The 20,637-nt window shown below is 45.8% G+C and overlaps 1 protein-coding gene across 1 annotated transcript in view; it reads right to left on the bottom strand.

Annotated features, from left to right (window-relative positions):
• The window catches only part of RPIA (ribose 5-phosphate isomerase A), a 32,772-nt gene extending 20,729 nt beyond the window's left edge, over positions 1–12,043 (bottom strand). Inside the window, exons 1-3 of the mRNA XM_074950176.1 lie at positions 11,851–12,043; positions 3,781–3,841; positions 1,536–1,591 (exon numbers count right to left, since the gene is read on the bottom strand). Coding sequence (XP_074806277.1) covers positions 1,536–1,591; positions 3,781–3,841; positions 11,851–12,033 — 300 coding nt within the window. The 5' untranslated portion in view covers positions 12,034–12,043. The remainder of the gene's footprint in view (positions 1–1,535; positions 1,592–3,780; positions 3,842–11,850) is intronic.
• Between the last annotated feature and the right edge of the window lie 8,594 nt (positions 12,044–20,637).

Genomic DNA, 20,637 nt, shown 5'->3' with positions numbered 1-20,637 from the left:
ACACAGAAACTCCGTGGCAGAGTCAGGAACAGAACCTAGTTCTCCTGACACCCAGTCCTCAGTGCTTCCACAAGACCTTTCTTCCTCTCTCCAAAAACAGCTCACAGCTCTACAGCTCAGCGGGTATAAAGCTAGTTCCTGTAAAAGGCTGCACAGCAAGGGACAGATTAAGCTGATTTCTTTTCAGGAGTTCCACGTGCAAGCCAGCTACATGTGCTTCCATATCCTCTTGTGCATGTGATCCCACCAGTGCAGCATGCAGCTCAAATTTTACCGCTTCCAGAGCCTGATACAAAGCCCAGTAAATTCAGAGGGAGTCTTTCCAATGGGTTTTGGATCAAGCCCCTAATTCAACATAATTGATAGCTTTTCTATACAGCTGGAGCAGAGGTGGGCAAACTATGGCCCGCGGGCCACATCCGGCCCACAGGGCCCTGCTGCCCGGCCCCTGAGCTCCTGGCCCAGGAGGCTAGCCCCTGGCCCCTCCCCTGCTGTGGCCCCTCCCCTGCAGCCTCAGCTCACTGTGCCGCTGGCACAATGCTCTGGGCAGCGGGGCTGTGAGCTCTTGCCGCGCAGCGCAGCTGCAGAGCCCGGCCGGACCCGGTGCTCTGTGCTGCGTGGTGGTGTGGCTGGCTCCAGCCGGGCGGCTCGGCTGTAGCGCTGCCAGCCACCAGTGCTCCAGGCAGCGCGGTAAGGGGGAGGAGGGGGTTGGATAGAGGGCAGGGGAGTTCCATGGGGTTGGTCAGGGGGCAGGGGTGTGGACAGGGGGCGGGACGGTCAGGGGGCGGGCAACAGGGGGGTTGAGTGGGGGCAGGGGTCCTGGGGGGGCAGTCAGGGAGGAGGGGGGTTGGATGGGGCCGCCAGGGGCAGGGGTTCTGGGGGCGGTCAGGGGACAGGGAGAATGGGTGGTTGGATGGGGCTGGATGGGGCAGGGGTCCCGTGGGAGCAGTCAGGAATGACAGGAGGAGTTGGATGGGGCGGCAGGAAGCAGTCGGGCGGGAGGTCTGGGGGTGGTCAGGGGACAGGGAGCAGGGGGTGGTGGATGGAGCAGGAGTCCCAGGGGGGCCATCAGGGGGCAAGAAGCAGGGGGGGTTGAATAGGGGTCGGGCCATGCCTGGCTGTTTGGGGAGGTACAGCCTCCCCTAACTGGCCCTCCATACAATTTTGGAAACCCGATGTGGCCCTCAGGCCAAAAAGTTTGCTCGCCCCTGAGTTGGAGCCATGGACTGAGCCGTATGGTAACTCACATATCAGGCATGTTGTCTGAAACTCAACACCATAAGCTTCTCAAAAATTGCATGGGTTTGTTGTGAATCTCAGCTCAGCGCAATGACTATCCATCACCCCACCTGAAGTCACGGCCATGAATCTGTGCTGAAATCTCGCAACGTTCTCCTTTAACTAACTGGGGTTTTGAGCAGATTTACAGTACCGGCTAATTCAGAAACTGCCCTAGAGTTTCCATAGACTGATAGAATGTAACCCCAAGTGTCTTACCCATAAGAAAGGGCACCGGCGGGGACAATATTTTTTACCTGAAAAGATGTTGGGACGCAGACAATATTCAGATTCTCCCGTTTAACTCTCTCAGCTGTAGGAAGAAGCAGAAGCATCAGTTTGCTCAACAAACAATAGAGCTGGAGGAAAGTGCAACAAGCTTCACTTTAAGAAACTTTAGTTCAAACAGCCTCTTCGAAACATTCCAGTTACTTGGGCTTACCTGTATTTGCAAAGAAGAGTCAGGCACAAACTACAAACAAGTGTCATCCTGTGCTGGATAAACTGTAGCTTCTGGTGACAACCATGTTTAAACAACTTCTCTGGGTCAGCCTCTGATGAAAAGGCTAATGACCCATCTCATATCGGAGCAGAAGAGCAAGCAAGAATTGTGCCCAGTCAGTAAAGAATAATTCATCACCTAGGGAATTAAATCCTATATTATACACATTTTATTGCACTCCTTGTAAACAAGAGAGCTTTAGGTGAATAACAGCAGCTGTCTGAAAGATTGTGCTGCCTCAGGGCCTCATATCACGTGTAATAAAAAGCATTTAAATATATGGTAGGGGAATGACTAATGGAGCAAAATCCAGCATTTCCATTAAAAGAATTAAATGTTTCCTCCCTCCGTGTAACCTGAAAAGATGAACATCTATTATTAAGATAATAGATGTTATTATGGACGTATTAAGATAATTCCCTAATAAATTTTGTTCACAAAATGCTACGTTTCAAATTTAGGCAAATCCAACAGCCTGACTGAGTGAACATGGGTAAGTGCTACCTAATGGCAACAGGTGATGCAGGCAAACTCCTCACCTGTTCTGATCATTCAGAAAGCCCTGCTTTTGGCACGCCACTGCTCAGACATAAGGCCAAGCTTAGCAGTCTTGAAGGCCAATAGTGCTTTATAAATGTATTCATGGCTCAAAGATTTGGTTAGAATCAGAGCAGCTCTGACATTGAGCCACCATACCAGGAAGCAGAGCTTCCAAGTCCTAAAATACCTCACAAGTATTAAAAACTAACATAAACTCCACCCTGGAATCAACAAGATGCAAACAATGTACACAAGTGCGCATCTCTACAATCTTAACAGTGACTTTTGCTCTCTCCCATCTTCTATTACCAGTTGTGCTGTTAGGTCTCCACTTAGGTCTCGACCTGCAAACAGCACTTGCTCAGGTGCATAATCCACTGAAGTTATAGTCAATAGATAGCGCCAAGGAGTATTCAGAGTCCTGATCGGCGGAACATCCCAAACTCTCATTTGGAACAGATGGGACCTTATGCTGCTGAGCTAACAAAAAACCCCCCCCACAAACAGAGCTTGTCCAGCAGTCCCAGCTCCCCACAGGGGGCTGTTCTGTTTTATATGGGAGGCCAATAAGAGACAGCTGATTGTCCTCTTTTTGTTGCCAAGACGAATTGCATTCTAGAATTAAGCGTGTTGCGAGTCCCTCCCTTCAAAAACAAGGAGCAGACCTGAGCTGACTGACTCAAAAAGGTTCTAGGGCGCTTGATGAGCATATCTGACCTAAGGCTGAAAATGAGCCCTGGCCTCCTGCCCTTTGTTAACCCATAAAACGCTGCTGGTACCACACACTGCACCTTGGCGAGACGCAGGTATATAATTAGTCTTGTGCCCACTTGCTAAAGGGTCACATTACAATAATAGTTTGCCTACACACAGCACTTTATGGGACAAACTCTGCCCTGACTTTCACCCAGTACAACCAGTGGAGTTGCAGGACATATGAATTACAGCAGGATTTAATGCCACATCTTCAAAGCACCATTCAAACATTAGCCTTCCTGACATCTGAGAGGTGAATGAGTAACATTACCCCGATTTTACAAATGAGTCAACTGCTGAAGAATGGGGCAGTCCCTTAACCTAAGCCACACTGTGGGTCAATGGCAGAGCTGGAATTAGACCTTTAGCTCCAACCTGAGCACAATTCAGGAGACTGGACTGTCTGGCAAGAGCAGAGCAGAGCTCAACTCTAATAAAAGCTGCAGACCAACAAACTCATTAATTCTTGGTGACGGCCTTTACAATGAAACTGAGGCACGAGAACAGGCTTTACTTTCTGCCTCAGATCGAATGTGCTGACCAATCAACACACCCAAGGTTTTTAACTGCAAGTCAGCTGTTTCCTGCCAGCCTGCCTGCCTACTGGATAATTACATTTCACTTCTCCACACTAGCGTTCCTGTTAGCTGGGGCTGCTGGAACACAGGATTTTCCTTCAGATGGAACCAACGTCATTACCATACCTAGTCGATGGACAGCAGGGACAATTGTAGAGCCGCTTCCAATTCCAAGGACTTGGTTATTCTGCAAACCAGAAAAAGAGAGAAGCATGTTTTCATAGCACATTATGGAGGGCTCCAATACTGGGTGAACATATGTCCCATTTTGGCTCAGACAATCCCCTTTATAAACTCTGTCCCAGATGTCCCGACTTTTTTGCCAAAACTGGGCATTTGTCCCATTTGCTCTTGCGGCCGGGCTCGGGCGACAAACTTGCAAGAGCAAACGGGACAAATGTCTAGGAAAAACTAGAAGGACAGATCCATTTGGAGCATACAGGAGCCTGACTAATCCTTCAAAGGAGTAGAGAAAGGTCAGCTCCAAAAACACGATACTCCTTTGGATGAAGGGATATAATAATGTAGATTACAGAGGGGTTAAGGATGCCTGGGAAACACTTCCCACAATACCAGCATTGAAAATCTTCCTGAGGCTTGGGATAAAGGCTCGCTCCTACTGTGTTTCCTTTTAACCCTGGATTTTTGATGCAGCACCTTCCTTTAAACTAGCCTCTCTGTTTACAAACCCTGGTTCTGGTGTAGAGCAGTTCTTTGTCTCCAGCAGATGTGCCTCTTCTCCCCCACCCACACCAGAGAAACCAGCTAACAGTGCACCTTCTCTGCCTGCCTATTACTCTGCATGACAGTTGCAGCCTTCAGAGGTTGCCACAGCAGGGGAGGAAGTTGAAACCATTTGATGTTGTGTTTCAAGGAAACCACACAGTGAAATACTGTTGCTGGGAACAATATCGCTCGTAAACAGTACTGCTGCCCAAAGCAAGAAATGCAAGAGCATACACCCTGAAGCAGAGTACCAGGCCACCCCGTCCCTCACACTCAGAAGTCAGATCTTGTCTGCTCTGTAGACACATGGTGTAAATGAGTCCAAGTCCTGCTCCACAATAGCCCCCTGATGCATTTAAAACAGGATTTTAGTCTTTCAGCATAGAGGAGTTTTAACTGCATAGCCCCAGGTTTTCCCGGATGGTAGCCTGGTTCAGGAGCATGTTTAAGACCATTCAGTCTCATCTACACATTACTGTATTATATATTTAAACACACTGGGAGGTGGAATGGATAGGCACTAGCATGTTACAATGGCATTCTCTGCACTGTGGATCCACTTCTTATATTTACCTATCACCTGGGTATCTAAGTGTTGATGGGATCTAACTGCATCCCATGCATACTTCTGTGCTGTTCATACAGGAGCAACTTCCTCAGCCAGAGTACAAAGCTTCAGTTCACTTGCGGAACTGTGCTAGCGCCAGAAAAAGAATCACAAAACGTTAGCTCAAGATTTTACTACAATAGACGCTAAGAGTTACGAACACCTCGGGAACGGAGGTTGTTCGTAACTCTGAACAAAATGTTATGGTGGTTCTTTCAAAAGCTTACAACTGAACATTGACTTAATACAGATTTGAAACTTTACTATGCAGAAGAAAAATGCTGCTTTCCCTTTACTTTTTAGTAGTTTACATTTAACACAGTACTGTATTGTACTTGCTTTTTTGGGGGGGGCGGGGGGGAGGGGTTCTGCTGCTGCCTGATTGTGTATTTCCAATTTCAAATGAAGTGTGTGGTTGACTGATCAGTTCATAACTCTGGTATTTGTAACTCTGAGGTTCTACTGCATTTAGCCACATTCCCCAAATAAGTTCATCCACAAGGTGTCACTACTTGGTCCTTACATATTACCTAATGAGCAGTTTAATGTTTCTTAGGCCTGGTCTACACTAAAAAGTCAGATCAACTCAGCTATGTTGCTCAGAGGTATGAAAAATCCACACCCATAAGTGCCATAGCTAAGCCAACCTAAGACCTAACCCTCAGTGCAGAATTCTTCCGTCGACCTACCTACCGTCTCTCGGGAGGCAGATTAACAAGAGATGGGAGAACCCCTCCCATCACTGTAACGAGTATCTACACTGAATCACTACAGCAGTGCAGCTGCAACTGTGCTGCTGTAGCATTTCAAGTGTAGACAAGCCTTAGACAAGTGTAGACTTTGTCAAGTGTAGACAAAAATCACTGAATTACATATCAAGCAACCTCCTGTGGCTGATGCTTTGACTGGAGTTGAACAGCTCTGGATGGAGCTAGCTTGCTTTGGCGAGTGGGAGCATTGTTGCAGTGTAAGCTTGATTGAGAAGGAAAAGGGTAAAGCAGATCAATCCCCCAGAGGGGTTAAGGACTTAAGGGGCAAGTTAAGTGACATTGACAAAAAGTTTAACTCTTTAAATCTGGCCCAAGTTTGGGAGCTCCCACATTATCCCAGCCTACCCCCACAAACCCACCAGAGATTGTCTGCCATGACTCCTCCTGAAGAGGAATCACATCTCTATGTTCCCAGTGGTGCCAGCGATGCCATAAAAATGGGAGAGACTCAATCTCCTAAGTTCTTCCCTACTCCTGCTGGGGGGTGGGTCGTGTAAGGCCAAGACACAATGAAGCTGCACTGCTCCCAGGGAAGATCAAGGTCAAGAACAGGAGAAGGAGGAGACAGACAGCGAGCTCCAGCCTGCCTACAACAATCTAGGTAAGACAAAACATACATGCTCTTGTCTAGACTAGGGATACGTCTTCACTGCCCCCCTCCCCCAGAAGGTGTGCTTTTAAAGCAGGATAACTAATGTGCATTAGCTGCACTGCTGTAAAACCCCAGTGGAGCCAAGGCACTGGTAGTTTTTACTATGATATAGGCAGATAAGGTAAACAACAAGTAAGGGTAGGGTATAGTGTTAATAGTGAAGACAGAGCTAGCACCTTCCAAGTCCTAGACTAACATGTTAACTGCTTAGTGTAAACAAGGCAGTGTGCCTTTAACATTAAACTGTCGGAGTTGAATATGGTGTTAAGGCACACTGCTCTGTCTACATGAGATTGTTAGCATGTGCTAACATCTTCCAAATCCTAGGGCTGGTCTACACTAGGAACTTACACTGGTGTACCTATGTCTCTGAGGGGTGTGAAAAATCCACACCACTGAGAGACGCAGCTATACCAACCTACCACCTGGTGTTCTTCCATCGACCTACCGATTGCCTCTTGGGGAGGTGGATTATCTACACTGCTCGGAGAACCCCTTGTGTCGGTGTAGGTAGTGTCTACACTGAAGCAGTACAGCGGCACAACTGTAGTGTTTCAAGTGTAGACAAGCCCCTAGTCTAGACAAGACCTAAGAAAGGAAAAACTGGGAAATCACAAAGGATCCCATTCTCCAACAAAGGCCTGAAACAAGGGGGGGAATGTGCGGAAATAAAGTGTTCAAATCCCAAAGAGATTTATTAAAGCTTTTTTTGTCTCACTTCCCCAACTGTAAAACAGGGATAATACTTTATCTCCCATCCTTTGTCTGTCCTCTCTGTTTGTTTGCAATGTTGTTGTAGCCCTGTTGGTTCTAGGACATGAGAGAGAGACGAGAGAGAGTAACATCTTTTACTGGACCAACTTCTATTGGTGGAAGGGACAACTTTCAAGCTTTACAGAGCTCTTCTTCAGGTCTGGAGAAGGTAATCAGAATGTCTCCGCTAAATATAAGATAGAATAGATCATTAAGCATAAGGGTTCACATATGCTGAATTAGACCACTTCAAATGCAATTGGCAACTGAGGATTAGCAGACAGTAGGGTGTTTTGGCAGGGTCTGGTGCTACTTTGAGTTGCTGTGTCTTGGTCTGTGGGGAACTTGCTTCTGATGATGTGCTTAGTGAAACTGAGGAGTTGTTTGAAGGCCAGAAGAGGGGGTTTGTGAACGATTTCTTTCAGAGTGTGGTCCCCATCAAACACGGTTTGTAAATGTTTGATGAGATCCACTATGGAATCCAGTGGTAGGTGACAACTAGAGAGCATGGTCAGCAGGGTTTTTTTTCCTGTACTGAAGCAGGTTCTCCCGGGGTATTTGGGTGGCCACTTCAAAGATGCAATGTACTTCTCTGGTAGAGTTTCCTTGTTTAGTGAAGGCAGCCTTAAGTGTGTTTAGATGTATATCCAGGACTTCCTCTTCGGAGCAAATTCTGCAGTATCTGAGTGCTTGACTGTAGATAACAGATTTTTCTGATGTGTCTGGGATGGTTGATGGAACTGTGCAAATAATGTGGTGATTGTACGGTTTTTGTATAAAGTAAATTGCAGGGTTCCACTTTTTAATCAAATCGTGGTGTCCTTGGAGTTGATCTTGGTGTGGGAGTGTTCTAGAGAGAGTTGGATGGATGGGTGGTGGTTGTTGAAGTTGTGGTGAAAATCTATAAAGAAGTTTAGGTCATCCATCCAGAGGATGAAAATGATGAGGGGTATGGAACAATTTCCATATAAGGAGAAGATAAAAAGACTGGGACTACTAAGGGGAGACTGATTAATAGAGGTCTATCAAATCGTGAATGGGGTGGAGACAGTGAATGGGGAAGTGTTATTTTACCCTTCACATAACACAAGAATGAGAGGTCACCCAGTGAAATTAGTAGACAGCAGGTTTAAAACAAACCTAAGGATGTACTTCTTCACACAACACACAACCTGTAGAACTTGTTGCCAGAGGATGTTGTGGAAGCCAAAAGTATAACTGAGTTCAAAGTGAATTAGGTAAGTTCATGGAGGATAGGTTCAACAGTGGCTATTAGCCAAGATGGTCACACATGCAACCCCATGATCTGCGTGTCCCTAAATCTCTGTCTGCCAGAAGCTGGGACTGGACAACAGGGGATGGATCACTTGATAATTGCCCTGTTCTGTTCATTCCTTCTGAAGCACATGGCACCCACCACTGTCAAAAGCCATGGGCTAGATGTGTTATACCAATAAAATAAAAAACGGGATCTTATTAAAGGGAAAAAGGCAAAATACCACATTTATTGTGAATACAGAAAGAATCATAGTAAGCAGTTAGTTATAGCTATAACATTCCATTCAATCTCATATTTATTCACACATTCATTCATACAAACACACACACACAGGTTCTGCAAGGTTGTTATCATAGTTACCAGCCTTAGAGTTGCTCATGCCAAGCCACTGGCCAGGTGGCCTGGACATGAGGAGGTAGCAGGGCCTTGTCAGATGCTCATCTGATGCTCCTGGAAGTTGCTTTGCAGAATCAGACCCCAAAGTTCTCACTTTTTAGAGTCTATTTTTATAGGAATTTCTTCCTATGCCAGTCTATGGGAATTGCTTCATCATGCTGTTGCTGAATCAATCAGCAGATAGCACATTCCTGACGGCTCCGTGCTGCTAGATGTTATCTTGTTCTTTGGTTCTCCCATTCTTGAGGCTGTTGGGTGGATTCCAGTCTGCCCTCCGGGGGTCCTCTGGTTATTTCCACTTGATGCCTTCTTCAGCCGATGGACACAGGCACCTCCCTGATCATTCAGTTATTATCCACACCAAGCATCCATCCACATACATCCTCTATCTCTATTTTAATCACAATTGTTAATACAACAAAAGGGCGGGGAGTCTCTGGGTGCTGTTTCTGTTGTTAGAGTATTGCTTTGTGTCTCTCTCTCTGTGAATTGCTTTGAGAACAGACTCTGTCTTAGACTGTACTAACACAATTAGCAGCTTGCAAGTTTCACGCACAGAGGGAGAGAAACAGTACCAAAAACCAAGAGACCTCTTAATTAGTAATACCCTGGAATTTAAACTATGGGGAATCAAACTCATTTGTGATTTTAATACAGAACTTCCTTAATATGATCCAACAGATGGACCATCAGCCTGACCCAGTATGGCCCTTCTTATGTTCTTAAATGTGAAGTTGTGGAGGGTAAGGATGAAATGGATATATTTAGTGTCATGCATAGAGTGTTTTGGGTGGCTTTCCAAGTGCTGCACTTCATCTTGTAGGTATCAAGGCAGGCAGCGATGCCATCACGGTGAGGGATGTTGGTGTACAGGGAGGCGATATCCATGATGTCAAGTGTGGTGTTCTGGAGAGATTGTTAATGTTGTGGAGTTCTGGAGGAAGTTAGTAGTGTCTTGGAGGAAGATGGCCCTTTATGCTGCAGCTACGCCGCTGTAGAGTAGATACTTCTACATTGGCAGAAAGGGTTTTTCCATCAATGTAGTTAATCTACTTCTCTGAGAGGCAATAGCTAGGTTGAATAAAGAATTCTTCTGTCAGCCTGGCCATGTCTGCACCAGGGACTAGGTCAGCCTAACCATGGCACTCAGGACATGACATTTTTCACAGCCCTGAATGAGGCAGGTATGTTGATCTAATTTTTAAGCATAGACCATGTCCCAGTTATGGATCAGGACCCTGTTGTGCGAGTGCTGTACAAACACTAAACAAAAATAAGATCTCTGCCACAAAGAGCTGACAAATCTAAGGCCCTGATCCTGCAAAATACACGTGATTGATTTTATTAGCATGAGTAGTAATCAAAGCTAAGCATGTGTGTGTCTGTAAGATTAGGGCGTATGATGACTGCAGGGCAAGGACCATCTTTCACTAGGTGTACATTCAGTACTTAGCACAACTGGGCTCCTGTCTCAGGGGGCCCACCTCTAGGCACTACTGTAATATGAATAAATAATAATAGGAATGAGGAAGTATGTTGCTTAGTGTTGGGAGACTAATTAACAGTGACAACTACACTGGCAGCTGCAATGTCCAAAAATACAACTACCCCTTAAAATGCTGAGCTCTCTGCTTCTGATGTGAAAAGATCAGTGAAAGGAAGAACAGAGGGGATTTTCCCCAATAGTCAAAACCATCTAACACCCATGCAATGGCTCCTACCAGTTTATTTACTACTGTTTACAAAAGACTTAAGAAGCAACTACTATAAAATTAAACAAGGCCACAACCTGTCTTACTTTGCGAGCTATGTCAGACCATGTATTTTTACCAGCTACAAGGGAAGCCAGAAAAGCCTTGAGAGCTTTCCTGGACATAGAACAAATAGTTGTTTTTACATTCTTAACTGTATTCCTTTCCCACTTCAAAAGGACAACAGTTAAGTGTTCTATTTTACCAGAATAAAAAGCATGCTTAGTCCACGGAAGTCTCAACTCTATGACAGCATAGACCTTCGCTCCACAGTTCTGATTAGCTGGAGGATTTTGTTTTCAAACTGATTGAGGCTCAATGTGTCCAGACAGGCCTGTACCAAAAACAGATCTAGAGATCCTATGTGATTTCCAATGAGTCACTTAACTGCTCTGCCTCGATTTCCCTATCGGTAGAATGTGGATAATACTTTACTAATTCACAGCACTGTTGGTCATTAAAGTCTGTGTGGTGCTCAGATAGTAGCGCAATGACCACCTTAGAAATGCCAATCCAGCTCAGCAAGGGCCATCAGAGTACTGGAAGTTTGTTATCTGGCCCCAACTTGTACGGCAGTTAGTTTAGTTTATTTTGAAATCTGCCATGAAAATGAAAAATATTAGCATGGCTCACTGAAACAGAGATCAACCAAAATCGTCATTTATAGAGAGCAGTAGGCATATGCTGTGCCCTGCGCAACAGACAACTTGTACCAAGCAAGGAATGGAAAACTGTCCCTCACAAAAGGCACAAAACTGAAAGGGGTTTTTGTTGTATGCAGTGTAGCTGCAGCCATGAGGGTCCCAAGATATTAGATAGGGTTTTGTTAATACCCTTGAAAAGCAAGGGGCAAAAAGACTCCTTCGCGGACAGTGAGGCTTGGCAGCAACCCTGCAAGCACAAGTGCAACAGGCACTTGGCCAGAGCTGGGTCAAACTATGCCATCCCCCCCACCCCCCAAGCTTGGAAGCTGCAAGGGCAGAACCCCAGGGCAGCAAAATCCCCAGCCGCTTTGCACACAGGCACGTGTTAAAGTGCATGATCACTGGCATATTCAGTTGGACAGGCACGATGCAAAACATTTTGCTTGGGGGTGAGTGGAGGGCGGGGGGGAAGGGGCCACTTTTACAACTCTCAGTGGGGGGGGGGGTCTGATGCAGCCCGCCCAGACGAATGGAAGCTGCTGCAAACTCCGGGGGCCGCCCTTTGCAGAGACGGGCGGGGGGGTAAGGGGGGGGGTCTTTCGAGGGTCCCCCACTCACCTTCACGTGGTTATCGACAGCTGCCCAGGCGGCCGCCCTCTTCGCCTCCTCGGACATGTCGCTGCGGCTGCCGAGCGGCCTGCGCGCTGGCAACGGCACGTGCGGAAGGGCCCGGCTCGCCCTCGCTCCGCCTGGGGGCAGCGCACCCAGCAGCGCCCCGGCCAGCAGCCTCCCGCGCCGCATAGCGACCCCGCCCGCCTCCTCCGCGGCCTCCCCGCCCCCGGGGCCGCCCCACGCGCGCGCGGGAAGCCGGGGAAGGCGGGCGGGGGCTGGCACGGCCCGGCGGCGGCTGGGAGTTGTAGTGCCGCCGGCTGGGGGAGAAGGGGGGTGCAAGGGCTGGGGAGCGGGGGGAACTACAGCTCCCACCATGCAGCCCGCCTGCCCCAAGCGGGCTGGCCCGGAGCGGCTCCGTGCCCGCGGGGGGTGGGCTGCTGCTCGGGAGGTCCCGTCCTGGGAGGGGAGCTCCCCCCCGCCGGGGTGAACCTCGGGGCTGAAGCCGTGCGCCAGGGATGGCTGGGACGAGCGGCCCGGGGCCCCTGCCCGCTGGCGAGCGGCACAGCGCCTGGTCACTTGTGCTGCGAGGGAGGAACAAGGGGGTCAAGGCCACGCATCAGTCCGCGTGACCACACTGCCGCCTTGTCCTTGCCCTCCGCGCTGCTGGTGGGTACAGTCCTTTCCCTGTGCCCTGGACTGCTGTGTGAAACCCTGTAACTCCCGGTTTCAGAGGAGCAGCCGGGTTAGTCTGTATCCACGAAAAGAAAAGGAGGACTTGTGGCACCTTAGAGACTAACAAACTCCAGTTTACCCCCAGTTCCCTTTATCTGAAAAATCCTAGTTCCCTGAAACCACAGTGGGCCCCCTGCAGCCCTATGTTAGGCCATGGCTCCACTTCAGCTGCTTAGTGCTCTGCCTGTCCATGCTTCCTACATCCCTGTAAGGGGGTTTTCCATCTGTGCAGTTTTAATCCACCTCTCCAAGAGGCAGTACCTAGGTTCACAGAAGACTTCTTCCCTGGACTTTGCTGCATCTACACTGAGGATTAGGCGACCTAATTACAGAGCTCAGGCTGCAAAATGTTTCACAGCCCTAAGTGATGTAGTTAGGTTGAGTCGATTTTTTAAGTGTAATCCAGGCTTTAGTTAATTAGTTAGTTCTTTTTATCTGAACAGCCAGTTATCCAAAAGTTTCAGATCTCCTCCTGCCAGTGGGAACATGACATAACTTTGTTAAATCTACTTTAAAAATACTTGAGACTAAGGGTAGCATTTTCAAGAGTGCCTTAGTGATTTAAGCACCTAAATCATATTGAAAGTTGATATTGTTTAGGCATCTAAATCCCTTAGGAACCATTGAACAATTTTATCCTAGGTCACTCCCTAGTTTGATCACCATTTAGTCTACCAATATTTTAAAAACTGTTTTAAATAAATTTATATGCTCCAACCATGTTGGCAATACAACCTTGCGAGATGGAAGTTTTAACATGTTCCTGCTTTTCTAGTGCAGATAGGGTCTAGACACCAAGACGGGGTGCTGTGTCCGAGCTTAGCGGGAGATCCTTATATCAAAACACTGAGATGCAGTAGTGAGGCACCTGACTATAAGCTTTCCTGAACGTGTTGGGACTTGTATCCACACATCATTGACCAAAGTTGTACAGCCCCGTCCTAGGATGCATGGGGTTCACTATAAAGTCTAATTTGGGTTTTCAGGCAGTGAAGGTGCGCGGGAGGAGGGAATCTTTTTTGTTGTTGTTGTTTTTCCTAAATCCTGGCCAAGAATCCAGGAAATTAGAGGGGAGGCGGTCATTGATATTTAAGGACAAAATTTCATAGACCAAAATTTTCAGTCTTGGGTGCTTAAAATTAGGCTTCTAAATCCATATTTAGGCATTTAAATAAAAGTGACTTGGTTCTCAGAGGTGCTGAGCACCTACAAATCCTACTGAAGTTAATGGGAGCTGCTGGTGCTCAGCAGCACTTTTGAAAAATTCAGCCCACAAGTGACTAGAGAACATCCATTCACTTTGGTTCTGATAACGAAAAAGCCTCTGTTGCTTTTTTAACTTTTTATACTTCACTGACGTGCCTCAGTGCTTCTTGACGTACCTCGGAGCTTGTGGTGAGAACTCTCCACAATGTTGCTGTGATTTTTAGGGACTCGAAATAATCCCCTTTGTCATGGCTCACTGGGCAATGCTGGAGCGCTGGTCTTCAAACAATGGGGCATTCTTCCAGCAGAGCCTCTTTTGTCCAGAAATCAAACTTGGTTGATCCAAGCCAGCCTTCCTTTATGCAAGCTGTCAGTGACTTGCTATTAAGGAGTCAGTATGTGAAAAAGGCTGGACTTTTCTACTAGCTGCAAGAGACCTTTTCTAGTGAATTGTGCGCTGCCTGCAGAATAGTCTATTTTACAGTGCAAATCCACACGTGGGATGCAATTTCTATCAGAAAAAGCCAGCTACCAAAAATCATTTTCTTCCATGTTGCATTAACCTGAAGTCTGATTTAGTGAGCTTGGTGTTTGGGCTGCTGCTATCCATAACAGGTGTGACTGCTCCCTGAGACAACAGCAGCATGCCTTCAGTTCTGGAGTGTTAGCATCGATTCAGCAAAGCTCTTTAAACACAGGCTTAGTTATAAGCAGGTGCTTCAGTCCCAATGACTTCAATGGGACTTGAGGTTAAGCGTGTCCTTAAGTGCTGTGCTGAACTGTGGTCTTGATGGTGATAGAAAACTGAAGCAAAATACAAAATACTGGGGCCTGATTTTTATCCCTGCATCAGTCATTGAAGGGTCTGGCTTCAAGAATGTCTCAATGTGTATTGTGCTGAGGGAGCACAAATACTACAGCTACAGAGAAAGGGCATCTGCCAGCCTTTTCAATCAACATCTTCACTGAAGTGCAGGATAGGTTGGATTTGAGTGGATGGTGACCTATATCATCTTTCCTAAACTATCTTTATTTATGATAAGCAAATAGTTTGTGATGTAGCTTCACCAGTGCAAAGCTACGCTTGAAATGCGGCAGCAGCATAAGCTGTAGTGCTGCAGTTGCGTCACTATAGCAGTTCAGTGTAGACGCTACCTGTGTTGATGCCCCTTGCTGTAGTTAAGCCACCTCAAGAGGTGGTTGCTAGGGTGACAGAATTCTTCCCTGACCTACTGCTGTCTGCACCTGAGGTTAGTTCAGCCTAAGTACATCGTTTCCGGGTGTGGATTTTTTACGCTACTGAGGGACGTAGCTATGTCAACCTAATTTTTTTAGTGTAGATCAGGCTCAAGTGTAGACAAGGAAAGCCAGGACTGTGGTGTTACCCTGTTTTCAAGCAGGAGAGAGCATCTCCTATGCAAATTGCAACTTTCCTTGTGTATGCTTAGGGCTTGAACTAGTGCAACTCCATCGATGGCTGGCCATTGACTGCTGGGATCAGGGCAAATTCCCAAGGTAGACAAAGGCCTGAGTTTGTAACCTCACCAGAGAACATAGTTACGGCTTGGTTTACACTAAAAAATTAGGATGACCCAGCTACATTGCCCAGGGGTGTGAAAAATCCACACCCCCTGAGTGACATAGTTAAGCTGACCTCACCCCCAGCCTAGACAGCGCTAGGTCAACAGAAGACCTCGTCCATCAACCTAGCTACCACCTCTGAGGAAGGTGGATTAACTACACCAACAGGAGAATCTCACTTGCCAATATAGGCAGTGGCTATACTGAAGCACTACAGTGGTGCAACTGCAGTGTTTCAAGTGTAGATAATCTCTAAAACTCACAGGGTTGTCTGTTCACTTGAATTTATCACAAATCTCATGCTATTTAGTGCTTTCCTTAAAGCCCCAGCTCCTGGGATTATTTTGTTACACTAGATTCTCATCTCTCTCTTTTTTTTTTAAAAAAAAAAAAGCAAGTTTCTAGTGTGGTTGCAGAGAAGAGCTTAAAAATATGAATCTCAAAGGTTCAAAACCCAGAAAGCAAATAAAAAGAAACCAATGTTAATAGGCAGCAGGTTTAAAATAAATAAAAAGAAGTACTTTTTTTTTACACTATGTACAGTCAGCCTGTGAAACTAATTGCCATAGGGTTGTGAAGGCCAAAAGTATAACTGGGTTCAAAAAAAGAATTAGATAAGTTCACAGAGCATAAGTTAATCAATGACTATTAGCTAAAATGGTCAGGGACACAACCCCGTGCTCTGGGTGTTCGTAAACCTCCAACTGCTAGAAGCTGCGACAGAGGGTGGATCACTCAGAACTGTCCTGTTCATTGCCTCTGAAGCACCTGGCACTGGCCACCATCAGAGACAGGACACTGGGCTAGAGGGACCATTAGTCTGACCCATTATGTCAGTTTTATGTTCTTATGTCACTTGTATTGTGGGTTTTTTTTTAATCTCATGATTTTTAAACCAGTCTCAGGATTGTTGGAGGTCAGATGCATGATTTTTGATCTTAGGGTTGGCAATATTATACTCAGTTAGTATCCATGTGTCACTCCTGCTAGCAGTTAAGCTGGGACATGGTTTATCCTTCTGTGATTAGTAGGTGCACTTTGTTTTTCAGTGTGGACAGACCTGTTTGACCATGTTTGTGGAACCATCTAAGTGGCACTCCTTCCTCCGAGCTGTTTGTGTGGTAGGGCATCTCAGAGCGCCTGGACCCACATGTTGTAGGAGCATCCCAACTCTACCCCTTGCAGAGGCATTATGGAGTAGCTATCCAGACATCACAATGCAGTAATACCAATATCGTAATGCAGCAAGTTAGGCATGGATGCATAAATGTGGTGGTGTTGTGAAAGAAAAGCTACTGTACAGATATAGCTTAATTGTATTTGTTTAGCTCTGGCTAGATTCATTTATACCAATGTACAAATTATACATTGTACGGGACTGGGCCCAAACCAATGCACGACACAAGCACAAGAGAAGGCTTACTGTTTTTCAACTTTTCCCCCTCTTGAGTTCCAGCCAAACCCATCTCTATTTGAAAGTGGCTAAAGTTCCTTTTGTAAGATCATGTGCTTGGCTGACACTCAGAAAATGACTACACCCAGCACCAACCCTGCTTTCCGCTGCTTTAACAAAACGGGAGGTATCTAAGCCTATTACATTTGAAGAGAACTTCTTGAGACAATGTGGTAACGCTCGACCATTTTCACTAGGGAAAGTGCCTTAAGAAAGACCTGAGAAGCCCAAACCGTATGACCTGTAGCCAGGAATGGCTTGGCGTCAGTATGGTACAGGGATTCGGATGCGGGCTTTGAAGTCTGCATGTAGGTTTTCTCTATCCAGGAGCACCAGCTCCAAAGCCTACTCTCCATATTACAGAAACTGCCAGAGGGCTTCCCCAAGGCTGGTTGACTCCACTAGTCAAGCTGTGCTCATTCCCCAAGCCAAGCCTACAGATGTGTGTGATGCGGTTGGAACGGGTACAGGAACCCTTCAGCAGAAGATACCGACAGATGTGTTCCAGGATGGGGCAACCCAGGGCACAGTGAAGAGAGGGAGCCCCAGTTCAAGAGACAAATTACAAGCCAAAGGGACATGGCCCAATGCTGGTTAAGTAAGGACTTGTCGACATTAGAAAGTTATACCACTTTAGCTACACTGATATAATCAAAGCAGTGCAACCCCCTCCCCCCCACCAGTGAAGACATATATTGGCATAAAGGTGCTTGCATGTGTAGAACTATTCCCATATGGGAAGGGGAATAATTATACTGGTATGAATCACCTTTATACTGGTATAACTGCATCCCCACTAGGGCTTTTATTGGTGTAATCATTTTGGTATGAAAATCGCACCCCTAAACAAAATAGTTATATCAGTGTAACTTTTAAGTGTAGACCAGGCCTAAGGTTCAGTTTATCAGGATTGTTCTGTATACTGCTTATTTATTTGGATTGTATTATAGGCGTACGAAGGAGCCCCAGTCATGTACCAGATCCCCATTTTGCTAGGTGTTGTACAAACACAACATTAAGGTAGTCCCTGCCCCCAAAGAGCTTAGAAGAGATTCGAGTGAAGTTCTTGACCACTCACCACTTTGCAAGAGTAGGGTGTATAAAGGGACCCTGTCAACTGAAAAATCACATTTCTGTGTCTGAATATTTTTATTTCTGAGTGGCATTTCAAGTGACACCTATGATTCCTTTAACTAAAAGAATTATTTTTCTGTTTGTTCCTCATGCTTACTTCATGCATGCAACTTTGTGTATAGTCAGTTTCACTGTGTCCCTAGGTAGTCCTAGCATTGCTTCCCCTCTTTGGCCTGGTGTTCCTAAGAAAAAAAGGTGTGTTCTCTTGAGTTAGCTTACATGTGATAAATAATGCAAAGTAAAATCCTAGCAAAGACCAGGCAGTTTGTGGTTTTCACACAATGTAGCAGGTCAAATTAATGATTAATCATATTGATCTTTCACATGACAACAGGAATGAGAAAAACATTTAAAAAAACTAAACTAATGTGACTGTATTTCTGCACAAATGGACAAGGGAGATTCAAGGGCAGGCTTACTATCTGAAAATACTTCTATTTTTTTTAAAATTGACTACTTTTCAAACTGTTAGTATCCCTTTAATCTTGGTGGTGTTGTCATATCCCCGTGTAGGTCATTTCATTCTGCCTACTTAAAATTTTACCCTGCAATCTCAGGTTCAGAAATATATCAGCTGGATACAACTTTCTTTAGTTTTTGTCTCTGTTATACTGTGTTTTGATCTGTTGTACTGTTTGAAAAGTCGCTGCATTTCACTCTGCACATGACAGGCTCTCAGTGGTGGTTGTGGGTAAAGTGATTCTTATCTGTGTAGTCCCTAGATTATGTTTGAATTCTTCTGGATGGAAAGCACTCTGCTAATTATCATCACTCTGAACAGTATTAATTTACATCACCCTTGGAGTGAGAGTCTCAAGGTACATTAATGTATTTTTCACTTGTTGCAACATGGACAGGCCACAAGATGGCACATTATTTCTTTCACTGCCCAGCCCTATTAGTTATAGAAAGCATCTACCTAAATATAGTCCTGAAACATCACGATAGTTTCCAACCAGTGGACCAAATTCGGTGATGAATCCTGGTCACATGCCATCTGAGGCACGTTGCACGTGCCCTAAGAAGAAGATGGTATTTAGATGAAAAATACCTTTTAGACTGACTACAGCTTCCTGCAATTGCACCTTATAGTTTCCAGATAAATGACTGGTCAGATATTAAGTTGATACTATACTGGATCAAAATTAATCTAATAAATACTATCAGGACTGAATGCAGTTCCCATCACACAGAAGGAAGTTTTGTTTTCCTGGCACAATTTTTTTTTATATTGTGTAACATACTTTCCTGTACATAATATAGGTGTTTGTTTTAAGGACTTGCATATATCATTGCCACATCACCTATTGAATTAACCTCCCAGAAGAGGAAATCAATCAATTTTAAATTGCACAATGCCATATTCTAGGTATAATAAAAGTTTTTTATGAACCAGAACCGACTCTTGAGAACAAGTAAAATGATTTGAAGTTCAGTTATAATCTGATATTTATTACTTTTTCTGGTTACTAGTAGCTATAAACACCCTGGGCTGTTATTTCAAACTGGCAAGAGATATGTTACTGGAATTCAGGTGGGAGAGCACTATGTTTTCTCTGGGACAGTACTAATTTTTAAGTGTAACAGAGTTAACTTTGGACATGGCAGTTCATAGCATTGCCCGTTAGCATCGTGTTCTATTTAATACCTTGTGCTCACTGTTGTGTCTAAATATTTTCATGCTACAAGGCTGTGCTGCACCAGTGTGTGTAAATGTCATCTTACCCTATGTCTATGGCCTTTGTTACCTGGTTCTTGGGGAACCAGGGCACAGTATCCAGCCTGTCTGACTCACGAAGGACACCCATTCCCTCCCACCCCACAGCCTCTGCTTGAACCAAAACTAATCAGAAGAAAGACTTACAAAAAGCAATGAAAAGGAGGTGGGAGACACACCTAAACCCCTTGGGACAAGGGTGATAGGATTAAGGCAACTCCCCTAGCCTCATTTGCATCGAAGATGGGACAGGGCATCTCCATTAGCATACAGAATGGAGAACAGAGATTCCAAGGCAAGAACCGCACTGACCTCTGGGACCAGAAAAGCAGGGAAGCAATTTCCATCCCACCATCAACCTCAGCCTGGACCACTCCACACAAGAGATCCACTTCCTGGACACTACAGTGCTAATAAACGATGGTCACATAAACACCACCCTATACCGGAAACCTACTGACCGCTATTCCTACCTACATGCCTCCAGCTTTCACCCTGACCACACCACACGATCCATCGTCTACAGCCAAGCTCTGCGATACAACCGCATTTGCTCCAACCCCTCAGACAGAGACAAACACCTACAAGATCTCTATCAAGCATTCTTACAACTACAATACCCACCTGCGGAAGTGAAGAAACAGATTGATAGAGCCAGAAGAGTTCCCAGAAGTCACCTACTACAGGACAGGCCTAACAAAGAAAATAACAGAACGCCACTAGCCGTCACCTTCAGCCCCCAACTAAAACCCCTCCAACGCATTATTAAGGATCTACAACCGATCCTGAAGGATGACCCAACACTCTCACAAATCTTGGGAGACAGGCCAGTCCTTGCCTACAGACAGCCCCCCAACCTGAAGCAAATACTCACCAGCAACCACATACCACACAACAGAACCACTAACCCAGGAACTTATCCTTGCAACAAAGCCCGTTGCCAACTGTGCCCACATATCTATTCAGGGGA

This window comes from Natator depressus, chromosome 4, assembly GCF_965152275.1.
Source record: "Natator depressus isolate rNatDep1 chromosome 4, rNatDep2.hap1, whole genome shotgun sequence".
Lineage (NCBI taxonomy): Eukaryota > Metazoa > Chordata > Testudines > Cheloniidae > Natator > Natator depressus.
The sequence above is the reverse complement of the archived record's forward strand: the minus strand, read 5'-3'. Positions and strand labels throughout refer to the sequence as shown.